This window comes from Anser anser (assembly GCF_964211835.1).
Source record: "Anser anser genome assembly, chromosome: 14".
Classification (NCBI taxonomy): domain Eukaryota; kingdom Metazoa; phylum Chordata; class Aves; order Anseriformes; family Anatidae; genus Anser; species Anser anser.
Genome location: NC_139735.1, coordinates 4,419,010 through 4,440,130, shown reverse-complemented (window position 1 = coordinate 4,440,130; position 21,121 = coordinate 4,419,010). Strand labels below are relative to the sequence as shown.

Below are 21,121 nucleotides of genomic sequence, written 5' to 3'. Positions count from 1 at the left end.
ACAAGAACACTCCTGAAACATTTACCCCTGTGGAAGCCTTAGATAAAAGTGCAGTTTGGAAGTCATGTTTGCGTGCTTCAAGAGTACCGAAGAATGTTTGGAAAATCCATTTGCACTTTTAAAGCAGATTCAGCCCATTAGGCTGAGATTTTTTCCTAAAATGTGCTAGTTCAAGAATCAAAAGATTTACCTAGACAATAAAACTTTTTTCTTCCAAATAGGATCAAATAACTGGTTGTATATCACTGATATTCAAACTGTTTTATCAGCAAGTGATTTTTTTTTCTCATGACTCCCTTGGAAAAAAGCTACTTCACAGAATTACAGCACAGCAAAGCTCTCACGTCTACACTGTGCATTTTGTTTACCAGCTAGTTATCCACTCATTGGTATGTGCACTTACTTCCCATTTACGTGAATGTTACATTTGTTCCAAATGGCTGAGCTCAGAGCCGGTCACGGCAGTTCACTCAGCTGCAATGCTGCAGAAAGCCTCTCTTTTCCCTCTCACAGGTCTCAGACATTCCTGGGTGTCCTCAGAGGACCTCAGAAATTACCCTTCTAACTGGCAGTACATCACCCTTCCTGCAGACTATAATATTAATACTGTAAATTACTTCCAAAGCTTCACCAAATTAAAAGTCAGAGATGACTGCTTCTTCAGGAACAGTTTATGGAACACTTCAGCATTAAGCCTTGAAACCATTTCTTGCAGTGGAAAAAGGGATGTCTGTGGCTTCCACCACAGTACCTGAATTGTCCAGAGGATGTCACCTTTGAAATGCTAGGAACTGAGGCATCTTTGTCCAAGTCCTGCTTTCACGACTGAAACCCCACGCAGAGTTAGCCACCACTCAGAGCAGAGGCCTCTGCTTTGCCCTGGATAGCACGGCTGGGGCGTCTGTGCCCTCCTTTCCCTGGGAGGGCAGTTAAAAGGTCAGCGAGTCCCAGCCTCTGTCCCCCAGTAAAGACATTAGCTCCTTCTTGTTCTAACCCCAACATCACCAGCCAGATGGAGAAAGACTGTCTGCCCTTAAGCATTCTCCTGGTCTCTCACTTGTCTCATCCCAACAGGAGGGGTTTCCTTCATCAGGATACTCGGGGGGGACATGATCTGGCTCATTCTGTTTAAAACTGAAGTGAGAAGGGGTGGGTGAGCTTTGCTGTCAGAGCAACATCGAAGGATGCCAGCAGTGTGCAGAAGTCAACCACAGCCTTGTGCACAGGAGCGCTGAAAAAACCTATCCCCCAAGCCCAGCGCGTAGGCTGATGGTTCGAGAATGAGAAAACCTGATGGATTTGCACAACTCTCCGTGGCAAAAAAGAAAATAATAATTTAAGAAAGGTTAGATTGTCACAGTTGCCCCTGACAAGACTACCTACCTGGTGAGACCTTCAGCCTGTACTTTGGGCCACCACTGTGCCCTAGCCAAGACCTTAGACATATTCACAATACAAGCTGTCACCAGCGCTACATTTCCTTGTCACTCTCTCTGTGTGACTGATTTTCCAAGATCAAGTCTAAATTCATGATCAGCAGCAAGGGCACCTAACATGAATTATACAACTGGCTTTCCTTCCTAGCCTCCTGGATACGCTAGAGAAAATGCTTTCCCTGCATACATTGCTGCTTTTTATATCCACAGCATGTTCTGTGTGTAATGATGCATGACTACTCCACTCATCCCACTGCCTCCTCCCCACTCCCAAAACAAAGATGATGCTAGGTAACAAGGAGGCATTTGTATTAAACATCAAAACCTACATTATAAAATGCATTGATATCATGGCAGGGCATCTTGCCTCTTGAGGTAAGATGAAAACAGGTGGGGTGGAGGTGGTGGTGATTTTCTGAATTTGGGAAGTTAGCACAGAAGAAAGTGATTGAAATAAGATTGAAATAAGATTGAAATAAGATTGAAATAAGATTGAAATAAGATTGAAATAAGAGCAAGTGCCGGGTCCTGCACCTGGGACGGGGAAACCCTGGCTGCACGTACAGACTGGGCGATGTGACGCTAGAGAGCAGCCTAGAAGAGAGGGATCTGGGGGTCGTGGTTGACAGCAAGTTGAATATGAGCCAGCAGTGTGCCCTGGCGGCCAGGAGGGCCAACCGTGTCCTGGGGTGCATCAAGCACGGCATCGCTAGTAAGTCAAGGGAGGTGATTGTCCCGCTCTACTCTGCGCTGGTGCGGCCTCACCTCGAGTACTGTGTGCAGTTCTGGGCACCACAGTACAAAAAGGACATGAAACTGTTGGAGAGTGTCCAGAGGAGGGCTACAAAGATGGTGAAAGGCCTGGAGGGGAAGACGTACGAGGAACGGCTGAGGTCACTGGGCCTGTTCAGCCTGGAGAAGAGGAGGCTGAGGGGAGACCTCATCACAGTCTACAACTTCCTCGTAAGGGGGTGTCGAGAGGCAGGAGACCTTTTCTCCATTAACACCAGTGACAGGACCCGCGGGAACGGGGTTAAGCTGAGGCAGGGGAAATTTAGGCTCGACATCAGGAGGGGGTTCTTCACAGAGAGGGTGGTTGCACACTGGAACAGGCTCCCCAGTGAAGTGGTCACTGCACCGAGCCTGTCTGAATTTAAGAAGAGATTGGACTGTGCACTTAGTCACATGGTCTGAACTTTTGGGTAGACCTGTGCGGTATCAAGAGTTGGACTTGATGATCCTTAAGGGTCCCTTCCAACTCAGGATATTCTATGATTCTATGATTGTTTGCTTAGTACAGGTCTGAAGAGGCAGGGACAGTGCAGAAAGCTCCATCTAAGGAGACAGAAGATAATGGGGTAAAGCCAGCCCAAAAACAAGGGGATCAGATAATTAGAGGAAAGAAGGAATAAGAAAAGGATCTTTCCTTTCTCTCCACCTTCCCAAAAGCATGGATGAAAAGATGAAACTACAGTCACTGAAGAGAAAAACTTCACAGGTTCTTCCTGGATGCAGTTTAAGTCAAAGGACTAGCTAATTAAATTTCTACCAGCAGTATCCCAGAGCTGACCAGAAGGAAGAAAATTACTGTCAATAAGGAAGAAATTCAAGGCCTGGAGAATACCAGATTTTGGGAGGTGGCAAGAGAGTCTCCTCCGGAACACAGCCAAAGGTGTAAAACGAGGGAGCCAGGGATTAACAACAAGCAGAAAAACCCAGACAGTGCCCTCAGCTCTCACAGAAGTGAAAGATGATGTCTTGAGCATATTAACAAAGCAATAAATCCCACAGAGTAATCTGCCACCCTGAAAGCACAGCGTATACTCGAGAGTCTTGAGAGTTTTTGCCCAAGGGAAGGAGATACTGGAGTTTCAGTGTCAGCTCGCATCTCAGATTCTCTTCTAAAGGTATCTTTAAGTTGGTCAGTCAATTTACTGGCAAGCTGTATGATTTGATACTAGAGTAAAGCTGCCTAGTTTTCTCTGAACAAGAATTAGATAAAATTTTAGACACTGATGGACTTGGACTCCTGTCAATGTAGAGAGATAAGCAGTGATTACGAAGAACCCTTTTTTCCTAAGCTGTTTCTACACAAGTTTATATATTTCACTGCAGGTAATTATTTGGAAACTGCCAGACTTATTCAAAAGTTTGCTCATTCTGTAGGGTCTCACTCTTCCACTGGTGAAATTAAAAATTCATGATAGTGCATCAAAAAGAAATATATTAAAAAGGCTTCAGATTAAAAATTTGTCATTATTTCCATTTTCAAGTTCTAGCATAGATATAAGGAGAAGAAAAGCAACATTTCAATAACTGTCTACTAATGGAAAAGAAGGGCTGTAGTTTAAGCTAATAGAACACCACAATGAATGAAAAAGATTTAAAGTTGAAATACCAGGAAACTATTGTCAACCATCATCCGAGTATTCTGTTGCATCAACTTGCAAGGTGGCCACGAGGAGATAAGTGAATGATTCTTTTCATTTGATTTATTTAACAAATGCAATCACTGTTCTTTAGTTATAGATTAGCCTGAGTGCTGTGCAAAATGACCACCTACTACTTTCCAGTTATTTAGGTGTGGAGACGATTCTAATAAAATATACGGAATCAACAAACAGAAGTTAGCAGTGATTTAGATTGTAATGCCAAATTTATTATCACAGTAGAAATTCACTTTCACCTGTAAATACCTCTCATGCACAGACTAAATAGCAATCCCAGTGTCTGACAACAGAAATTGGCTATGGAAGTTTGTGGAATTAGCAATACTGGCTGGCTGTTGCAGGCAAAAACAACTTTCCATTGAATGCACTCTGCCTTCAAATATTAGTGTTGACATATCCCAACACTACACACAGAAGTGCCTCCTACAGGAGCACAAACCTTCACCCTATTTTCCAATTAGCCCATACTCAGCTTTGGGCTGACCATGTTTGTTCCTTGCCTCCCAGTGCCTTCCTCTAGGCAAGCTGCTTTATGGTAGGCAAAAGTTACGTCAGATAGCCTACAGGTGACGCAACTCGGCTTGGCAATACAGAATCAGGCATATCAGATAATCAGTCAAACTAAATACAAGATTTAGAACTTGCTTTCAGATTTAAGGAAAAGTGTAGTCTTTAAATTACTGCTCTGGAATTTACTGGCTTAAAGTGAAAGACCTTATGGCATCCCATCAAAGAGTTACATAAGTCAAAATGGTTTTCTTTTCTCAGTGTTGCCTGTGCAAGATATATTTAAGCAACAAAACATACTTCCAGTACTAACCCTCCTATATAGGCTCCACGACGACAGATTTCAGTTTTGAAAATAGAGAAGTCTCTGTAAAGGCTAGCATTCCTCTTCCATTTTCATTAGAGGCTTTTGCTAACTGTTTTCTACTTTTTATTTGTTCATTTGAATTGCAAGGCTTTTGATATCAACTTCAGCAGATTTCAGCCACGATTTACATCCTATGGTCACAGGTTTGGTATCCTGCACAAACATGCTATATTCCCACCTAGTGCAGAGCATCAGCTGAAACACCTTTGCATTGCAGTCTCCCTGCAATTTAAATTGGCTGCATATGATCTGTAAATGTCTTCAATCTTTTAAGCTTCAGCCTGTATTTTATAGCATTTAACCCCCTGGGTAGCAGGTGCCCCTTTGACATACCTCTCTTGAAAATGGTAAACAGAATAAAATTGGAATTTCTAGCAAGTAGTTTTCATTTGTGCAAAAGGCAAGATATTCCTGAAATAACTTGAGAATCTGAAGTTAAAAGGGAAAGGTCCATTAACAAGTTGAAGCCTTGATCTATGGGAGGCTTTTAGCACTTTGTCTAATCTAATTCGTATTTAATAAGATGCTTTTTCCCCCTCCAAAGCAGCGCATCCACAATCCCCAGTAAGAACCTCTGCAAATGAAATGAATTATTTTGTACTTTCTACAGAGTCCAGTTTTATATCTTTAGATATTCTGCTTGAAATTTATAAATAGTTCTGGTGTTGCTTTTGCTTTGTAATGATGTCATTTCCACAGACAATTAATCCCATTGACTAATTTTATTTGTTACTCTTAGAGAAAAATCATTTGTAAGGCAGCTAAGGTAAGCAAAACCAATTTATACTATTCTTGTGATCTTCCATTTATAATTCTATCATAGTTGCCCACAAAACCAAGGACAGGTTCCTGATTACAGTCCGGATCAAGAAGTCTTGGCAAGAGGTTATTTACACACTGAATCTTAACAGGTAAAGTACACTTTATGACACGTTCAAACACGAGTAAAGGTTTGGGGATACCATTGGTTTTTCCAGGGAAAAATATATTAATTTTAGGTTTAAAAATGTGGGGATGTTGGTAAATAGGATATTAAAAGGCAGTGTAAGAATTATTTAATGGGAGGTACATCTCATTCTCATGTGCTATTGCTAGCAATATATTAAAAAACACCTCTATCCTCAACTTTAGCTTCACCTTTTATCATTACTACACTCTGAATGGTACTGAAAGATAAAATAATGCCACATATTTGTGACACCAGATGTTGCAAGTCTATTCCCAGCCATGGGGGAAGTACATTGAAGTCTCATGAAAGGTCATGGTGATCCTCTTCTTTGCCTGGTAAGTACTGGTGAATGTAATGGGGCAAAGACAATGGAAATAAAAACAACGGAAACAGGAATTATGCAAGCTAGTATTTCACTCCCTGAGGAAGTTAATAATCCCTATACTCTTGCTTAATTATTAACTGAGATTTGGTAAGCAGTACAGTGCATTCCAGATATTCATCCTAGCCAATGCTTCCCTTCCAGAACAGTTGTTCTTTCCATTATTTCTCTGCAAGTATCATTTCTACTTCTACCTTAGCCCAATATTAAAACTGAAGTGTTACAGTAAGTTTGTTTCACAGGGTCAATAGTATTGGTCCACTCAGAAATAAATCCTACAGGCTTAGCTATTGCCTTTTTCTTGAGAACTTGAGCTTTAAATTTAGGGGTAGAACTAATTCCAACCTCAAGACAAGTTAAAGTGACAAAGGAGGAAAATGAAAAGCATCTCAATGACTACAATTGAGCTTTGTTAATAGTCTCATCCTGTGAAGCAATATTGAAAACATTCTCTATCCTTTGTCTTTTGTGCACTTGTATCCAACACTTATATTAAATTGCCTTACTTATCAGCTGAGATTTTCAAGGAGAATCTTGTAACTTGGCTTGTATTCTCATTCTGTGTGAGCAGTAGTGAAAATTGGAAGAACTGCAAACAAAACTGAAGTTAGCCAAATTAGTCAGAAATAGTGTAATCACACAAATCCAAAATCGGCCAACTTCCACTGCATCCTGGGGAAGCGGGCACAATTATGGGAGTTGGGGACTCCAGCTGTAAGCCAGAGCAGATGTCTTTGTCACAGGCCTATTCATGACAGCACACCGTCTGCATGAGACCAACCTTGAACACAAGGGCACTTTGCTCATACCAGAGCACAAGCACAGCACTGTAACAGGAAGGGTAAGCTATCTGGTGATCCAGCTGGAGGAAAAACAAGGGCAGTTCTTTTTGCAATACACTATGCAGATACACACTAACCTAGATTTAGAAAGAGGCAAGAAATCTGCACCTGTGAACAAACAGCAAAACGTAATGGTTGCGCAAACTTGGCCTTCACTTTAGCGACTGCTGCAGTGCTTAATGCAGGTCTTGAGTTCCATCCAAAGCCTGCTTCAAAGCAGAGCACTATCTGCATATGAGTTTCAGGCTCTGAGCATTTCACCCCAGCCTCCAAAGGGAGCTGTAGTGTAGAGGAAGAGCATGATGGAGGAAGAGAGTCACTTCAGAGCATTCACAACCATAATAATTTTTTTTTTTTTTAAAAACAGACATTATCCTGTCTGTCCTATCCTATCCTCTCACACCCTAAGCCAAAGTAGGTGTGAGAAGCTGTGCAAACAGTGCACTTAATCATGCTTGAGATTATGAGGCAGCTAAAACAAACTAGAAATAAATCCAGATTCCACCTTTCCAGCTAGCTAGAACAATCTAATACTTCAGTTAGGTCCTAACTGGAACTAGAAACTGCTCAAATAGAAAAAATAAGAGACCAGATTCACCTAAAGACAGAGCAGCACACGGTGGTAGACAAAATGCATTACGTGATATGATTACTGGTCTGCAAGAAAAGAAATTCTATGTCTCAACACAAAATATTGAGGCTGCAGGCCAGTTTTCAAGAACCATGTGGTGCACAGCTACAGAGAGACATACAAGAATAGGACAAAAATAATTCTCCTGCTGACTGAGTCCCATCAGCGGTTCCAGTTCATCCTGATGGTGCTCACGTGGAGTTTGATGTAATCTGCAGAAGAGATAAGATCAAATAGGGAGGATTTGCATGATGCTGCCATGTATTGCCCCAGGACATGAGATCTATTTGCAGATGTCCTGCAGGGCAAACTCTGCGAGGCTGGGCAGAACCCAGATTAGAACTGCATCCTACACGGTTTTCTTGTCTTTTCTGTCCTAGGCAGAAATTGGATGAGACAGCTTGAATAACAGTGCCATCTCTCCTCTGAAAGCTTCTGCTTCCCTATGAATAATTCCTTGCATTTAAGAACTCTCTCATCAATGCAATGCAAATGAACTGAAACTATGTCGAGCCACTGACTGAAGGAAAACTACCTCCATTCAACTGCTAAAGTTTTTAAAAGGTTCTTTACCCTGTCCATACTACCAAGGAAACTTTTCTTTAAGAGACATTTCAGCACTGTCTCCCCCTCAAATCACTTATTTTCAAAAGGTCTTTTTTGAGGTGAGAATGCAGGTTACTAAAGAGTCTTTTGAGATGTCTGCTCTATCAGTCTGCAAAAATTCATACTGAAGCTTCACAACTAGCATTACTGAAACCCAAACTAGAAAACTTCCCTTTCTCCTTTATTTCCCTACCTATTCATTACAATCTACTACAAGAAAAAAGTGAATACAGCTAGCTAGACCTAAAGTGACCCACTTCACGTTCTTTTCTCAGTTTGCACAGGTAACAACAATGGAAGACAAAAGATTGCATTAACAAGAGAATATCCTCCACTACCATACATTTGGAACAAAACTTATATTGATTTTTGTTCCTAGGGAAAATGTGACATGAGGCACGTTTGCAGCAAAAACTACTTTTACTAGGATTACATTGCAGCAAAGTAGAGGAATCTTGTATTTTTGACAATATGATCCTTTCTCCCTGCATATTTATTTGTAGAAACAACACATTAAAACGGAAAAAGGAAAAGTAGGTATCATTGGAGAACTGTCCAAATTATACAGAAATAATAATGAGTGGGTATAGCTACAAGAGCTTGAACTATCTGTGCTGCTTTTGTCTATTATGTTCGGCACTGATGAACAGCTGGGAGAATGCATCTAGTCGAGCTGTTTCCATTTTGTTTCTGAGAAGAAATCTCTGTGGATCAGAGGAGCCCCCTTGTATCATCTGAATGATAATAACTGGGTATAGGTCCAGTATAAGATATCCTGCAAATAGTGGAATGAAGGAAGTCCATTTTCTCCTTTGTGTTTGTCCCCTAAAACATCTTCCCATTCCCAGCATAATAGTATTGCCACTTTTCTTTCTCCTTTCCACAAACTCTAATCTAAGACCATGAAGGGAGAAAGGAGTCTCTAATAAACAGCCCAATCCTTATCATGCCATCAAAGGGTAACCTAGATGATTCTGTGGTTTGAAGACTTGGAGGACTTTGTCCTAACTCCACCACTTCTACTTTCTTTTATTCCTTCTCTGCTCGGGAAGAACCGTCAACCTGCAAGGCATCATTGAGCAGGTTCTGGCATTTCCAAGCCCGGGGTACTCATGCTTTTGAGGGCACAGCCAGGTTCTCCTCCAAATTTTGCCTTTCCCTTAAAGTCAGTGAACATTCAGATCAGTGATTTTGAAGAAAACACTGAGCTCAGACTGACATTTTTCTACAGAAAAAAAAACAACTCATTGAAAAATGCTTATATCATTTAACATGCAACAACTATTCCAATGTCTTCTCAGTATTATGCAGATAATATCAATGTGATTTCTTTTTAACAGGCTAAATACTTTTAATATGATGCATTTATTTTATGCATTACTGTTTCAAACAATTTATTTGTACATCTACAATCCACAGATTTTTCAAATACGTATTCACTTGTGCACTTCATACCACAGTGACAACACATTGAGTAATGTCAGCCTCAGGATGCATTTTCTAGTCTATACTATAGGGGCACATTTGAGTACAAAGCATAATATAAAGTGCACACATAAATCCCATTATTATTAGTGGAATCTATGTGCATTGCACCTCCCACACACTGTTTAAGAACTATGCCCCACAGAATCATTTTAAATAACCTACATTCTACAGCGTGAACCTGTTATTTAAAAGTTATTTCTTTGCCTACTCTATTATAAAGGGACAAGAGAGTTTACAGAGAACAAGCCTCACAGCTTCAGCCTCTGAGTTTCAAGCCTTTTCTTCGCATACTAAAAATATAAAGCAGTCTGTATCATTCAAATAATCTAATTTTCCCATCCACCTTCATTAACATCACTGGCTGAAGCCAATTACAAATGCCTTAAGGCTCACAGCCTCATAAGCATAGTGTGACAGGTCAAATTTTATTGTTTGCTCCATCTATCACTACTGACACAGTAATTCAAAGTACACAAGGTACAGTCTACTCACTGCTTTCTTCTTTCTCCCTGTGCACCTGCTGTAATTTTAATGTAGAAGCTTATTAAGAAGTACATTGTCTTCTGTCATTCTGTGCTGGCTTCTTCCCCACATTTAAGAAAAAGCCCCAAGTTACGCTTTTATTCACACAGCATCTAGCATTCCCTCCTTTGGGGTGAACATGCCTAAGCAAGTCATTTTTGGTGATGTACTTGAGCAACAAATACATTTTAGAATAATCTAATGTGGTTGTGAAAAAAAAAAACAAACCACCTCAGCCACAGAAAAATCACCAGCACAAACATTTTTGAGTGATCTAGAGAACAAGCCAAGATGTTCATTTACTTTGTAAAACATAGATGATAGACCAACGTCTTCCAGTCTAAAGATGAGTACCTAATCTTACTCATTTATAGATCCTCTAAGCTTGCAATGTGACCAGATAGTCTTTATCCTGCAATGGCTGACCAGAGCTCTTAGAACCTTCTGTGGTGAATAAACAAATAGAGGGAAAAACTATTTCAGCTGCTCACACAATTAGTACTACGCCAAGGTGAAAAGTCTTGTGAACGTATACATATACACAGTTTAGCTGGGAAGCTGTCCCAGAAGTAGTCACAATGCACAGATCAGTGGATATGCAAGCCTGGTTGCTCCCAGTTATGATATAAAATTGGCAGAGGATTGTTAGAGATTTTGAAATACTATCTGACACTACCAAAAAGCAGCAGCTTCTTCAGGTCAACATAAAACTAAGTGGGATTTGAAAGGAAGCTGAGGAATTTGCTGGATCACTTGGTTATTTGAACAGAGTTCAGAAGTTACACTTCCCAGCTCCCTCAAAGTTTAACAAAGGTTACTGTACCAGGGGAAAGCACCGATTTGTTTGGCTTGGGGCTAAAGGCTGCACCAGAAAGAAAGTAGGAGATGAAACTACATTTTTCTGAGTACATTAACTGACCAAGCAATAAGTGTCATTTTTAGAGCACGTACAAAAATATCCCTTACAAGGAATTACAAGGTACACACATTTTTTTTTTTTTTTATAAACAATAAAGCATCTTGACTTCTTCGGTGTGACATCATATTATTCCTTGTAATACTTGCCCTCAAGCATGAGTTACTAAACATCAGATGGTTTGACCTAGAACACCTCTGGCACATTTGTTTTCAATATTTAATTTTAATGAAGACTTTTTTTTATAAGTTGCTCATTAGATATTTCTTTAATTTTAGCAGATGGACTCAAAACTTTCAGTCCTGCTGATGTGAAATTGCAAGAGTTCCTTAATCCTCTACTAATGTAAGAGAGAAAATTGTGGTCCCAGAAACACAGATAGACCCTATGTACTATACAAAAAGAGACAGCTAAGAGGGGAGCCAGCATAATCTACAGGATTATAGCAAACTGCATCGACTGTGACAGTTCATGGTATAAAGTACATGTTTTATTACCAAGTTAATAGTTTTCTATACCACTGCCCTTTACTTACATAGAAATGCCTTTGATAATACACTAACCAACGGCCAGCAGCACAGCTGAAGGGATGAAGAGACCTGTTGCACAGGAACACGTCAAATCCATGGACTCACAGTTAAGACTGGGGACAGTAGCTCAGCTTAGTTCTCAGAGCAGGATTTTGTTTACTTATTTGTGACAACACATTTGAGCTTATCAGTCTCTAACCTTGGGATTGTAACGATATTGGTAACAAATAACTCATTTTACCTTGACAGTAGTTTTACCAGAAGTCCTTTTAAAAGGAGCCCAAATATCACTGCAATTTGCCCCACAAAAATACTAAGGCTTCCAGCACTGAACATGTACAGGAGTAAACCCAAACTTATGACCAAAAATCCTATTACAAACTACAGAAAATTAAGCAAAATATTCTCTAGTACTTCTAAAATTTGCTTAACTTGGGAACAAAGCTGTGCAGAAGTGATTTACTTTACCCTCTCACAAGTGCTCGGTACTCAGAGACACAAATTTCCACATCTCATTGGGCAGCAGGGAAACAGACTAAGAGGTGAAGGGATAAATTTTCAAAGTCACAGATGGTGACTAAATGCCATCTGTGCCTTTCAAAATTCATTCTCAAATATGCTGATGAAAGCCATCCCACCCTTCCCCAAGTAAGAATTGAGATCTTCCTTATTTCCAATTCTCTGCTCATTCCTTGTGACCATACTGAGAAATATATATATATACACGCAAACAAACAATATATATATATATATACAAACAAACAATTGGATGTCTTTAGGATAAATACCACTTCATCAAATAACATTTCTCAACCAATGCTTCAAACCAAATGTACTGTGCCTTGCAGCAGCTGCAGAATTTAAGGCTCTGTGTTTTGCCTTCTGCAGGACAAGGTTTGTTAGCCAGGGCTTTTCTCCACAATAACAACTTCACAAAGCTTTTGGCTTGCAGGACTCAAGTCTCACTGGCCCAGACTACAGGCAGAGGGAAGATCTACCTTGCTAGGAGTACAGTGGCCAGATGTGCTCCAGAGAAGTGAGTGATCTTCAGAACCACTCAACATCAGACAGGTTCTAGTTTTCCCAAGGTCTGCTGGAGTTTCCCTGTTACTTGTGAGAATAAAGTCAGTGATGCTGACTCACTCCAGACCTGTTGCTAGAGTTAGGAAACCCCCAAAACAAAATGAATCAAGTCAATGAAACAGAAGTGAACACTGAAAACCTACTGCTCGAGTATGGAAGTTGTAACAACATAGTAGGATGTTTTTCCTGTGGAAAACTCCAGTCACATCCCATGAAATCTATTAGTTTCCACAAAAATACATTTGAATACTCCATTAAAAATCCTGACCAGCTTGATCAGAAGATTCCAAGAAGCTTACTATTAGAGTTGTCACGTCTTAGACACATTTAACACAAACAGCAAAAAACCCTAACACTTCGAAGGTTTTTTCATTATGACTTCAAAGTAGCTCTCACGGTATTTTAGTGTGAGGGACCAAATCTTCTAAAGTTATGAAAAGGGAAAATACAAATTGTTTCTGCTTTGCAACACAGGTCAGTAGAAGAATTAGGTAACACACCAGATCTACCATACAGGGGTTCAGGCCTGTGCTTATACCATAGCTTACGTTGGGCCTAAACTCCGAACTCAAAGTGAAGAACTGAGTTTACAGATTTAAAAAAAAAAAAGGGGGGGGGGGTTGGGAGGGGAATCTAAGTTTCACACAGAAAACAAATACATGAGGCTGACTTCATTCTCTTCTCCATAGATTTTTAACCATATCTGACCTTGTCTTACTCTTCCTGTCTTTCCTCAATCTCCCCTTGCAGAACCAATCCAAAGCAAAAAGTTAGTACTGAATTTCATCCAACCCTTCACCCATCTAAGGGCAGAACAGGTCCTGCAGCTCACTAAGCCTCTGCTGAGTATCTTGTTTTCCATCGGGAACAGCATTAGCTGTATTCTTGGAAAGGCTGAGTCACAGACACCACAGCTGGACAGCAACATCACAGGCCCAGAGGATAGGTAAACCAGGAGAGTTGGGTTATAAAAAGCCTAACCACGCTGCACTAAAGATTCTCCACGCTTGGACGCTTTATAAATATTTGTTAGTTGTGCTTCTGAATACAGACTCCTAATTAAATGCATCAGCCCTCACAATGCACACATTTAACTAAGAACGTCTGGTTATTTTGGCCATTATTTTTTTCTCCCATTTCAAGATCACTGGAAAATTATTTCTCTTGCACATCCCTTAATATCGAATTTGTTACCTAATGTTATGACAACAGGAGGTGATTTTTCCATTTTCAAACAAAGACATGATCACAGACTTAATTAGTTCGCAATGATTTAATTAAAATTTGCAGAACAACAATGTACCTAATTAGGAGCATAATAATTATACCAATGTACCTTTCCATCTTTGAAGGGTACATTAGTCATTGAGGTGGTATGTTTTGTAATTTAAGATCATCCCTATTTTCATTTTCTGATTGGTTAAGTGCAGTCATCGTCATGTTCAGGTAATTGCTTTATTAACTAGCTTAATTAAACTTCCTGGAAAAGTGACAGCTACACAGTTATTATTCTTAATGTGTTGCTGACAAAAACATTAACTAATTACATAGTGCTCTTTACAGGGCTTCCTTACCTCACAAGCTTAATTCATTAGTACTTTAAAGAGCTTTGAACACTGACTGCAGTATACTATGGAAGTATTTTGTATTGTCGGAGTATTAAATAGAGCTCTTTATATCCAGGAAACAGCAATCACTCTTTGCAAATCTTATAATAGGGGAGAGAGTTCACATATTTTAAAACATCTGCACTGCAAGCAGTAGGTGGACTCAGTGAAGTTTTTGACAAACCTAAAGCCTAGAGAGTTCAAAGTTAGAGAAAAAGAATGATAGAGAATTTCTAAAGTTTCCAGAAACGTAACAAAGTTTTACATGTCCAAGAAGTGTCAGAAACTATTACTGGAAACAGGATACAAGGACTGAGTGAATACAGACCACATTTTCCAACTGTATTCAACGTGTCATGCCACAACATGGAAATATCTGGTACCACTAAAGAATCCCACCACCCATAAAACAAGGTTGTTATCTGGAAATCAACAGAACACGAGGAAAAAATACTAAACACCACAGCCACATCACTTAATTCCCTTCAGCTTTAGCACTCGTATGAAGCTGATAAGATAACCCAGATCAATAACTGTGGCAAGTTTTTAAAACACTTCAGAAAAAGAACCAGAAAGGTTTTATACCTAAAAAGAGTGATGAGTCTTTGAAGCAGTACTACTCCTATATATGAAGATAAATCAAAATTAAGTTGGTTTTAATGAAAATCCATTCAGTTAGAAAAACATCAAGAAAATCTGCTATGCTGAGGATACTTAGACCTGATGTTAACACAAGATGTTAACCTAAGCAAGGATCCGTGATTTTATTTCATGCTTTTTATGCGCAGTATCAGTTGCTGAGTGTCTCTAGAGATGTCCAGCCATAATGTCATGTTCCAGTAAATGTGTTCAAGAACACATCCCATGCTTCTATTGGGCAAAGAACATTTCCTCCACTACTCTGCGGATGGCTGCCTTTGAAGAATCCCAATCCCTTATAGTCGGGGGGGGGATAGGCAGACAGTCCCCAGAATCATCAGCACTATAATTAACGTAAGTAAAATGTTTTCTTTTAAAACAGAATCTCTCCAGAAAGTACTAGAACAGAGTGTGACAGCCTGAGGATTAGCAAACAGCGCAAACCAGTAAAACGATAGTGCTTTTGCTATCTTGCCATACCGTCTGTATGACTGGAAGATTTTATTATCCAATCAGGAATGACTAAGACATCATTTAGAAGAACAACAATTAAAAATGCATTGTAAGTTACGTTCCCGGAATTGAATCCTTAATGATTTCTTAGTTTCCAGGAAAACAGAACACAACAAACAAAAGTCCTCTGCCTTCCGCAAGCTTTATCAAAAGTCATGCCAGCTCATGCTCTGCAGTCTTAATTTTGCTTTAAAGGTGTGAAATTAATCTTTGAAGCAGAAACTAAAAATGCAAGACAAAGATAAGGAATACTCAGGACCGGTTCAAAAAGAAATTTCAATCCTACTCAAAGTTGAAATGGAATATACTTTCTTAAACAGCAGTACTTCAGTGAAGACAAGTACATTAGCTCCATTATCTGCATGCCTCATCTAAAGACAGGGATGCCTCCACTTTTATGTAAGAACCCAAGAGCCACACTAGCTCTGTGCTGCAGGCAGGATACTAGGCTGAGGAACAAATTGCAGATCCTTGAGAAGAGAGAGAAAACTACAAAGCAGTAAAAGAAAGAGCAAATTAGAAACAGAACGAATCATTCCTGCCCAACTATACCAATCATCCCTGCTTCTGGTAATCACTGGCTTAGGGACTCAGTGTGCTAGAGGTTTAGTAGCCTGCAGTGGATCCGTTCCCTGTGGATTCATATAAATCCCATTTATAGCTTCAGCCTGCACAATACCATGCTGCAGCGAATTTCACAATTCTGAACTGAAAAAAAATAAGAATGCTTCATTTGTTTTAAATCTCACTTAATTTCATTAGATCTTGCATAATGAAGCAAAACATTCCTTTTCCATTATTAGCCATAATTTCTTATAAAAATAACACCAAAGTGTTCAAAACTCTGTGCTTCCTTGCAGGTTCCACACCTCTGACAGCCACTGCTGCCCTTCTCCATGCATTTCCTAGTTCAACCATGTTAGCTTTGGGTTGCAATGATGATAACTGAAGGAAAATGAGATGCCCATAATAATACAATAAAGTTTTGTGCTTGTTCTCAATTCCTTTACACTTTGCGTTTTTGCCCAGCAGTGATCTTTACGACCCTCTTCTCAAAAACAGCCAGAATTATTCTAAAATCAAGTGGCTAAACAAAAGCCTGTGATGTGTATATTCGAGGTTTTTTTTCCCCCTCTTAATCTGTGTTACCATGCAATTACTGACACCCAAGTTTCATCTATATTATTCCATTTTCATTCATTTTTACCTCAGCTAAAAGTCCAAAGGAAGAAAAAAGCAATCTCAGAACAAACATCACTGATGGCATTGAACAGTAGCCTCCAGTCATTAGCAAAACGCTTTGATGCTGCCTTGCCAGGCTGTGAATAGCTGTGATTCTGCCTAATCTCCTACCCCTGTGCTGGCAGGAAAAGGCAAAATGTAACCGAGCCAGGAAGGATTAAAACACCAGTGTGTGCCTGTGCATACAGCCTATGACTACATGAGTAGATGGCCAACAGACGATTTCAGAAGACTTTTTTTCCCTGAAATGTAGTGGCTGCTCTCCATTTTTTGCTTACGTGCTTAACAACAATCCTTTCATTTGCCCAGCATATCATTGCATGTGCACAAAGCAGCTGATGCAGAGCCAGGTACAGATACGTACATATGAATGCAGAGCAGCATGGTGTTTGCCCACACTCAAGTGTCCACCTTGTTGTATTTGCACAGTCAATAATGGAACGCATCAGTGCTGCAGTGCCAGAAATGATACTTGCCAACTGCACAGCATGTGGAAAAAAAATTACCAAGGAAAATTATGATTTTAGTGACTTCGGGATCAAACGGATTAAGGCAAGAAGGAACAATGTTATCTGGTGAAAACTAATGATGAACTTGGGGAAAGCAGTTATAGTAATCTGTTCATAAACGAGAGACCAACTCATGGTTTGTACTTACAGTAAAAACATTATTTGTTATGACATTAAAAATACACCACTTAATTTTAACACTCTACCTAAAGTATTTTCACTTCAGTTATCATTTTTTCTTTGACAACAGATCAACAAAGCAGAACTTTTAGATGAAGTTGTATAGAAGTGACCATGTTCTACAGGCTACTGTAATAATACACTCTCAGGTTTACAGTGCTGTAAGCTGTATACAGCAGAGAACAACAGCACTGCTATAGAGCACCTCTGTTATTTAGTAAAGGTTAACAAGACATGCATCCTCTTGCTAGGACCGAATGTCATAAAACAGGTTTACCAACCAGCATGACTCTGGAGGAGACTTCAATAAAAAAAAGTAAAGAAAGAGCAACGACAAATATGCATTGTGGCCAGCAATCAGAGTATTTAAAAAGCAATGAAACCTTATGTGCCCAAGAATGGGGTAAAAAATTGGAACAAAAGCTGAGGAAAAGAACTTGCTGCACTTTAAAGTCCAACAAAATACTACAACTCTCCTTTGGTAGGACAGAAGCAACTGATAGTTAACAACACAATAAATGAAGGTGAAACAAGTGTTGCTTCTGAATAGGTATTTCAGAAGTCTAAAAAAAAAAAAAAACAAAACACTGACTCAAACACCCAACTTTTGGGAGGTATGTCTTCGACAATGAAGCCCATCAGCAATAGGAATTGTTTGGGGTCTTTATTGTAGCACTCAGTCTTGTAGCTTAGCACAGTAGCTTGGTGAATTTATGACATTTGCACAATTTTGGATGAAAAGTGGTAAAGCTCTCTTATGGTAAAAATAAAATGCCCCCAAAAAACTGAGCTACCTGTGATGCAGGCAAGATGCACAGAGGTAAGTTCAACAGGATGACTGAATACTCAGTGAAGGCTATTTACTACAGACCACTCTACCTCACACTCTCAAGAGTTCAGAGGCAAAAATGTTGATTTCAAAATGAGCTCAATTTTAATCCTAGTAATAATCCTAAATACCAATGGTGCATTACTGTATTAAATATCCTAGAGAGTATTAAAAAGCGTAGCTTGTTTAAACAGGCAACTTTGAACACTTTTTGTGTATTCTGTATGTAGGAGAAAATTTCTGCTGATTTGCTCCTTTGGCCATGCAAATCCTTCAGCCAGAACAGGGTAGAGGCTTAAATGAATTAGCTGCGGCAGCATTTTAATACCTGCATCTGTTAATGGATGAAGTATGCAAGCTGCCCAGCTGAGAAGAGGATGTAGAATAACGGTGCTGATGACACTGCACCTATATCACAGCAGAGAATCCTTCCCTCTTGAAGATTTTATTTTCCTGCATTTTTCCAGGGCTTTTTCTTCTTGGATTTTAAAGAGTAGTTTTACTGGGTGTCAAACCCTACCTTGGACACAGAAAGAGAAGGAAACTTCAGGGGTATTTCCTAAACATGACTTCCAATGCCTGCAACATTGGTAATGGAACATGCGTCTGAGACATGGAAGGCTTTATTTGATAATAACAAATCTGGACTGCTGAATAGCTGTGAAGACAGTTTCTTTTATTGAATCAAGCCCTAAGGTGATCATATTTTTAGTATAACAATGAGCCAATTCAGTCCCGCTCTGGGATAATTCCCTGGGTTATGGGATATTTTTTTTTATGGTACCATATATGCTGCATCTGGCACAGAAGAGTATTAAAAGAGATGTAAACAAATTGTTGTATGTTAACAAAACAGCCTGAAGGAAAAAACACAAACAAAACAACCCACAAGAAGAAAAACAACCTATCACAGAACAATGATACTGTCAAGTTATTTTACCTTTTGGGGACAAAATCTAAAGAAAACAAAACCAAACCAAGACAAGAACTACCCTAGAACCCTCTTGTATGACCAAGCCAGTTTGGTCAGATGCATTTCTTTGCCTCATTGATATTGGAAGCATTCTACATCCTTAGCAAGAACAAGCAATTTACAGAAACATGAATCATGAAAGTCATAAAATTCTGGTTTGTCATTCTAATTTGTTGTTTGTCAAATACGGAAATGTGTAAATTTATCAGCGCTTTTTCTACAGAAATAAACTAAGAGCTACAGTAGACTTAAATTTAATGCTGCCTATTAACTAAAGCCATTTGATCTTCATATTACAGCCTGCACAGTCACTGCTAAAAGGATTGCAGGGCACAAACAGGTCTTACCTTGGTAGTATATGTATGTCCATCAGAGCCACAGACAGGGCTGGCATGCATCACGGGGCAAGGCTTGCATTTCACTATGTTAGCTGGTCCAGTCCAGTGCTTCTGGGCCAAGTTTCCTTTCTTTTGTCGAATGCTGTAAAATAAGAGGCAGCAGTTTTTTTTGAACCTGCTTGTGTGAAACAGAAGAATGAAAACTTTTCTGAATAAAGCGTAGCTTGGTTTTCAACGCAGTATTCATTTAAAGAAAGTTAAGTATAGCTCCTAATGATACTTATATAATATGGCACATTAGAGTAGATTATCTCAGTATCGTAAATTGGTACGTGCTATTAGATTAACAATATTTGGCAATTTTGATTTATAGCTACAAATGTCTTCACTTGTAATTACAGCATTTTGTTAAACCACACCACATTCCTGGTGAGGCACACAAGCGACGTTAAACCAGGCTGTGTTTTCACTGAGCCACCAAATCCATACCTGCAAAGACACTCCGCTGTAACCTATTGTCAGGTAGCTCCACAGGCGGCTAGCACTGCCCCCTTCTCCCTTTCAGGGAACAAAATCTTTCAAAGTATTTATGAACAGAAATTCTTGTTCAGGCAGAGTTCATGTTAAGACTAAGTAGCAACAATTTAAAAGTGAAGTTGTTTCAAAAGCATTACTATTTATATTATGGTTATAAGAATGTACAGGTATAGATAAAAATCAAAGAACTACGTATGTGCTGCAGCATTCTTCATAGGCCAGCTTCAGAATAGCTGTAATTCTCAGATCAATCACAGTCCCGCTAGGAACACTAGAGTGACATAGAGCATCTCCAATTCTACACATGCATTTGTACCACACTCTACTCAATTATTACATTAAAAATAAGTATGAAGTGACATCTGCTCTAAAGTCTTATTGGAAAACGTGCAATTGATTCTGATTAATGACTCATTTTCCTATAATAATGAACTACTTGGCTGCTACAACATTTACTAATTATCATCAGCATACTGTTGTAAGCTGATTAAAAGTTTGCTTTATAAACCACAAGTCAATGTTACAATGCAGATTCATTTTGGTCATGTGTACTTGTCTTTCACTTGAAAACGTTTACAAGGGAGGGGATCGCATCAGCTTTGCTGGAGACTTAAGAAAAATAACTGCCATCTGCTTCTATACCATAGTAAGAAAAGATATGATACAACAATTCAACTAGAAATTTACTTCAATGCACTGCTGAATGACTTTATCACAGTTCTAGAAAAATATATACAGATATATTTTAAAGCAATTTCGCTGCAGCTTGCAATTTGCTACACAATACTGACTGATGTAATGACACATTCAGCTGCTAAAATAATAGAAATTCTGTCTTTCATCTCAGTTAAAGTTTTCTTCTAGTATAACCTTTGTCACAGTGATGACTAGTGCTATAAAGAAGCTTGTGTCCACAGAAGGAATCCAATCATGATATCATAAACTATGAAAACACAAGCCCTGTATTAGAGGCTAAATTCCCTTGGATGTCTTGAAGAAGTTTTCTTAATCCATGGAGCAGCTTCCCCCCCCTTCAGATGCATTC

At 39.3% G+C, this 21,121-nt stretch overlaps 1 protein-coding gene across 2 annotated transcripts in view; it reads right to left on the bottom strand.

The window, feature by feature from the left end:
- Positions 1-21,121, bottom strand: part of SPOCK1 (SPARC (osteonectin), cwcv and kazal like domains proteoglycan 1) — a 290,148-nt gene that overhangs the window by 78,073 nt on the left and 190,954 nt on the right. For both annotated transcript variants that reach the window (XM_083798320.1, XM_083798321.1), the window contains one exon: positions 19,549-19,681. In XM_083798320.1, the coding sequence (XP_083654446.1) occupies positions 19,549-19,681 (133 nt within the window). The remainder of the gene's footprint in view (positions 1-19,548; positions 19,682-21,121) is intronic.